Genomic DNA, 6,588 nt, shown 5'->3' on the forward strand with positions numbered 1-6,588 from the left:
GTTATCTTGCAAAACAGTGGTTAAATTTGTTGTGTACAAACATGGCAATTAATTGCAATAACATTTACTAGATAAGTTAATCTTTTTAAGCTCAAACCATAGAACAATAGTTCTACGGTATTTTCTATTTATAATAGATAAGTTGATTTTTCTGCAAGGTATATCTGACCAAAGTTTTGCACATCTTCAAACTTTTCAAGAAAAAAATTTAGATGCACAAATACATGAATAATCTTACACTCAGATATCCACCTTAAGTATACATTGAGTTATTTGCATCATTAACTTATATCCCACAGTACATGCAACCAAACATCTTTATAATTTACCATGTACTAAATCATGTGATGATATTTGTACTACTGCCATGGACTTGTTATTGACTAGTTTCGTTTTAAGATCCGTTTATTGTATTCTAAAATAGCAAGCATACATGAACACTTGGAACAAAAAAAAAATAGCACTTTATTTCCATTCCACTCAAAGGTCTTTATACTCACCAATTGCTTACACATATGTCGGTAGATGAAGAACCGAAAGTACACAAGTACAATGGCAAAACAGATTCAAACTGTTCATTTAACTTTGGGACCGACGTCCCAAGTGGACACGTACATAAACACCCTCGCTCGCATGCAGTGCACACGCACATGCATCCACGCATTTCCCGCGCGTACACAGAAAATTCACTACCATATATACTTACGGAAAGGGAATACATTCAAAAAACATACTGCTTGCGGATTTCAGGCGTATATACACGACGTGTATATGATGCGCGCACTGTACGTGTACACGGGTAAAGAGAAGCTCAAGTCTTATGCGTGCTGGGGAGTGTTGTTGGGGGGTGTGGCGGCCGTGGCAAGGATGACGTTGCGCCTGCCACGCTCCGAGCGGGAGTTCTCGGCGAACTTTTGGCCAGGGATATGGAGACCCTTCTTCTTCTCCTCCTCCGACCACTCGGCCGCGTAGAAGTCCTCCTCGGTGGCGCTGGCGTTGGGCGGCAAGAGCATGGATCCCCACTGTGGGAAGTGCACGAGCGCCACGGGGAGCGTGCAGGCCATGATCATGATACCCATGTACTCGAGCCCCCTGCCGGTGCCGTACTTGGACGACGTGAAGAAGAGCAATTGTGTCAGCCCGGCGCCAAAGTTGCCACCGGCTCCGCTCATGCCTGAAATGATGCCGAGGGAGCGGCGGGAGACGAAGGGGATGACACCGAAGACTGCGCCGCATGCTGCCTGCGCGCAGACGGAGAAGAGGACCATGGCGGTGACTGACTCAGGGAGGGCTTTCGCACGGCCCAGCCAGAGACAGAAAGCACCACCAGCGGTCTGCAGGATCCATATGTTCCAAAGGCGGGCACGCATGCCGAAGTAGCGGGCGCCGAGGTCGGAGAGGTAGCCACCCATGGGCCTAGCGACGAGGTTTGCCATGCCGAAGCATGCGGCGATGGTGCCGGAAGTCCGGAGGTCAAGGTGGAAGTGGTCGAAGTAGTACTCGGCGATGACGTTGTCGGTGGTGAGCTCAACACCCATGCAGTATCCGTAAAGAAGGACGAAGATCCATGTCCGGTAGTTGGTGACGGCGCCCCAAAGGACCTTGGAGAACTTGTCCTTGGCCACGTCCCCCTTCTTCTGGAGGCTGGCAAGGTTTCCATCAGGAAGATCTTGCCCCATGGTGAGCACCATCAAGCCCATCACGATGTGCATCATTCCAGGCACAAAGTAGGCAATACGCCATGCTACGAAGGGCGTGGCACCGCACTTTTGGATGGCGTGGAAGACGAGTGGCATGATGAGCTGGGTGGCACCGCCACCCATGTTGCCCCAGCCGGCCGCCAGGCCGTTGACAGTGCCGATGATCTTGCTGTTGAACATGGTGCTCATCCAGTACTGGCACGACACAAACGTCGCGAGGGAGAAGCCGATGAGGAAGCGGACGGTGATGTAGCCGGCCGCATCGTCGATGAGGGACATGCAGAAGACGGTGGGCGCCGCAAGCATGACGAGGAAGGCGCAGCCATAGCGCGGGCCAAGGAGATCGCAGATGGCCCCCATGGCGAGCCTCGAGAAGATAGAGCCGGACACGGACGCCACCCCGGCGTTGCCGATGTCGGCCTTGGCGAGGTTGAGGTTGTCGCGGATGATTGGCACCAACGGAGCCGCAGCGAAGGTGGAGACGAAGCAGGTGAAGAAGGAGATCCAGGAGAGATGGAAGGTGCGCATGTGTGGGTTGGCGAAGGAGAAGAGCCTGAAGGACTTGGCCTTGTGCTCCGAGTCCACCGGCAGCGAGAACTTGCTCGCAGCCTCGTCGCCGGCGCCATGGGAGCTCGACTCCACCTCCATCCTCCTCGAGCTTGCTAGCCTAGCCGCACTGGCAACTAAGTGCGTCTCTAATGGTGGCTGCTGCTGCTCCTAGATGGAGAGCTTGCAATGGCGCTGGTGTTGATGCTTTGGATCTGGGATCGGCGAGGTATTTATAACCGAGGCGCGCTCGCATGCAGCTCGCAGGGGGGGCAAGAGCGAGCAGAGTTGACATTGGGATCCGATCTTACTCGATTCCTCAAGATTCTAGCCAGTTTCACAGCTCTAGGTTAACCAGCAACCTGGCCTTTCGGCATTGTAGAAAAGCAATTACAGGTAGCTCATCTAGCAGCGTAGATTCAATAAACTACTCCTGCATTGCACCCTATGGAATCATTGATAGTTGATAAATCACTCCAGTTTTGGCTTAATCTGGCCCCCACCTTTGGAGAGCGTTGAATCTGGAGGAAGAAAAGGTTAACTAACCGATTGTTAAGGGATTTTAGACTAGATCCTCGCCGCCGCATCTCCTGCGTGTGTGCCTTTTGGGGGCCCTGGCACGGGTGGTTATCCCATGGGATCGGCCAAGGATCAGCGCGTGACTCGACGCGTGGATCCAGCGCTCATTGACTTGGGTGCCGGTTCGGGGCACGGCCTGATATTTTGTGTGCCCACTTGGGCACTTGCTGCTGTCAGCAGCTGAGAATCAAGCGGCAGGCTCGCCCCCTTGATTTGGCGGAATTGATGTGGGATGCTGTTCACATGGTTTGAAGTACTTTGGGTAAATTTAAATTAAAAGCCAAGCAGAATTTTAGAAAATTCAGTTGGTAGCAAAATTTGAGTTAGATTTGAGTCTGCGTTGAAATTTGCTTCGGGAAAAAAGGTGAATTCCGCCTGGCGGTAAAAAACGCGGTCCGTGTGTATGTAGTTGAATTTGGAGGTAATATATTTGAATCATGATTGAGTGTTCGATTCAACTATGGCGAAATGGCTTCGCCCCTTCAAGGACATGTACGGCCAAATATTTACCTCTGTTGGCCTAGATAAAAGGCTGAATTGGCTGTGTGCATTTTCGTTATGCAGAGGCCGGGTGTTTTTACTCATCATGCTTTGTATCTGCTTGATGCTACATTTTAAGTTAATAAAAGTGCCCTTTAGCGAAAAAGAAATATTTTTTGTCACCACGACAATAATTTTGGAATGGTGGGAGTAATTTTTTTATGAGATTTCAATTTGGTACAAACATTTCTTAATCTTCAATCATGCATGTGAACCCTTTATCTTGGAGGAAATCAAGCACGCAAACGGTTGTGTGTTAGTCCTAGCCTGTGAGTCGTGGTGTCATATGTGAGCAAGATGCAGCCACGCTAGCAAGGGAGAAGAAGCTAGATGAAGAGTGTTTGTGAGGATGATGAAGTAAATAGTTGAAACCCAACAATGATGTTGGCGATGACGCGTGACATCCCTTGGGGCTCCTTGGAGGTTGGTTGGGAAAAAGAAAGGGCAACTGCCATGCCTTAGGCTCCTTGTGTCCGCCAAGCTCTCTGATCGAGCTTGGCCCTGAGCTACTATCTTTTGCAGCGACCGAATGGGCATGATGACCTTGGGGATGCATTGGTCTATCTTTCTCTGAGAAACGCTTGCATAGATCAACCGAATCTTTCCAACAAACTGTTTCTGAAAAAGAAACATGCTGAACACTCCATCCATTGTTGCACACAACCATTGCATCTTGTGTCAAGTAGTGTGAACTTATGTACACTAGTCGACATAACATCCACATCATTTTCATTAATTTGGGGGGTAGCTATATATGGCTTCCTGTTTCTTCCAAACCTACGTGTGCGTGTGACGGCAGTTAATTGGACAGGCATCTAATCTAATTAACGATCCAACATCCATGGATCAGCTCATGGGGTTAACTTTATTAATTTAGTGGCCTCTTGAGGACACCGGATACCCAAGAGCTAGCTAGCTACACGGCACATTCATGTCAAATATGGCATTCACACAAGAATGTCCATGTCATGTCTCCATCGTCTTAATTTACAGGTTATTCTTCACCATCAACGGTACCAGTTAACCCTCGTATATAAGTCGGCCTCCCAAGATGTTAGCATCATACTTGCTCACTACTACTTTCTAGCATAATTAATCTACGTAGCTAGCTTATTAGCTAGCTACTCCAGCACTCCAGTAAACCACATGCTTATAATTGAGTTGGTCTATATTAACATATACATTGCATCTTCATTGGTTTGCTGAGTTGAAATTTTGCAAGGAGACAGACAATCATGCTCATCACAGAAGATGCAATCTGGCTCTTTGGACTTATCAGGGCTGCCGGCCCTGCTGCTATGATAAGGCATAAGCATCTGAATGATTCAGATAGCTGAACGAGTATACCACCTCAACGATTAGTTAATAGATGAGTATGATGTTCTCATACAAATATCTAGGAGCCTTTGCACCATGATAGGCTTAGAAGAGAAGACCTCCAACCTATAGTAGATAAAATGTGTGAAATACATAACTGGATGGAGGAGGCAAACTATTGCCCTATGGTGGGAGAACAGTCCTGATCAACGCATGCATGCTTAACAAGCATCCTAGGTTATTTTTTACCTTTTCTCACCTAGTGAACTTTTGAAGTTTATCAACACACAGGTGTCTAACTGTGTCTTTGGAAGAAAGACAATCCTAAACCCTGAATTATGGTGCTTGGTTCGACTTCCCTTGCCTATGAAGCCAACTTCAACTCTCTAAGACTTTTTTAACATGAACTCCCTAGCCCACTTTGGACAATCTATTTACATTTGAAGGCTTTTAAAGGGTGAAATATTTCATGGATACAGGGAATGCTACAAGATTATAACCTGTGAAGGTAAACAAGTTTATCTAAAGAACTTGACATTATGATGTTTTGGACTATATAGTGAGAATCTGGGCACAACAGGAGGGCACAAAGATTCAATATCGGGTCATTGTCCACAAATAAATAAGACACGTCACCTTATATGATTCCTTAGACTAAATTTTATAGCATGTCACTAGCTGGATCTTATTTATAGAAAGTTAGATCGTTATTTTTGTTCTTATTTAGGGTGGTTGATTGATCTTCTTTAGTTCATATGGAGGAGTTGTTCATGTGGGTCCCCTCACATGGGCTGACCCAATAATGGTGAGTCTTTCTAAAAAAAGAGCTTATTTAAAAACAATATTTTGTTGGTTTCTGTTTTTCTCTTTTTATTTTAACTTTTATTTATATTCCTACTATCTATGTTCTCTGGGTGAATACATGGAATTTTATGAAATACATGAACATTTACACTTGAATATTTATTTTCAAACATAAATATCTTTCAGGATATATGAAGATTTTTATATAGAAACATTTTCTGATAATTTGTTAACATTTCTTTTGCAGTACATGAACACTATTTTGATATATGTTGACGTTCTTTCTTGCAACACATTAACATTTTGTCACTAAAAAATTGTTTAAAAATATAAACAATTTTTTGGAAATACACAGATAATTATTGTGATATATTCAATATTTATTGCAGTTTGCAAAATTATGAGCACTGGATCAACATAGTGACAATCCGGGCACAATCAGGAGGCGCACAAAGATTCAATATTGGGTCATTGTCCATGAGTAAACGAGACAGTCGCCTTATATGATTCCTAAGGATAAATTTTATTAGCATGTCACTAGCTGACTCTTATTTAGAGAAAGTTTGATCGTTATATTTGCTTTCATTTTAAGGTGGTTGATTGATCTTTGTTATTTCCTACAGGTATATATCGCGTTTATTGTGAGTCATATGGAGGGGTCGCTCACATGGGTTCACCCAATAACGGTGAGTCTTTCTCCACACACAAAAAGCCGGTTTTAAACAATTCTTTTCATGGTTTCTTTCATTTTTTTAAAAAAAAATTGTTTCTTTTCTATGTGTTCGCATAGCGATTACGTGATTTTTTTATGAAATACACGAACATCCCTGCTAGAATACTTGAATACTTTTTCAAATAAAAATATCTTTCAAGATATATGAAGATTTCTCTTCATATACAAACATTTTCTTACAATTTATTAAAATTTCTTTCGAAGTACCTGGACATTATTTTGATATGTTTATCTTTTCATATACAACATTTTTTCCTTAAACACACGGAAAATTATTATGGTATATTTAAAATTTATTTGTAATGGATTCATTATTAAATAAATTATACAAAAGTAGTAAAATATATACATTTTGAGCGAAATCACTAA

General features: G+C 44.0%; 1 protein-coding gene across 1 annotated transcript; it reads right to left on the reverse strand.

Moving 5' to 3' along the window:
- Positions 1–818: 818 nt before the first annotated feature.
- On the reverse strand, positions 819–2,348 carry LOC123130031 (high-affinity nitrate transporter 2.1-like). Its single transcript, XM_044549986.1, has one exon. The coding sequence runs from the start codon at positions 2,346–2,348 to the stop codon at positions 819–821; it is 1,530 nt and encodes a 509-aa protein (XP_044405921.1).
- Between the last annotated feature and the right edge of the window lie 4,240 nt (positions 2,349–6,588).

The sequence above is a fragment of the Triticum aestivum genome, chromosome 6A (assembly GCF_018294505.1).
Source record: "Triticum aestivum cultivar Chinese Spring chromosome 6A, IWGSC CS RefSeq v2.1, whole genome shotgun sequence".
Taxonomy (NCBI): Eukaryota; Viridiplantae; Streptophyta; class Magnoliopsida; order Poales; family Poaceae; genus Triticum; species Triticum aestivum.

Bases quoted from the DNA above. Each gene is read 5' to 3' on its own strand.
- LOC123130031 (XM_044549986.1), bottom strand. From the start codon at position 2,348: ATGGAGGTGGAGTCGAGCTCCCATGGCGCCGGCGACGAGGCTGCGAGC.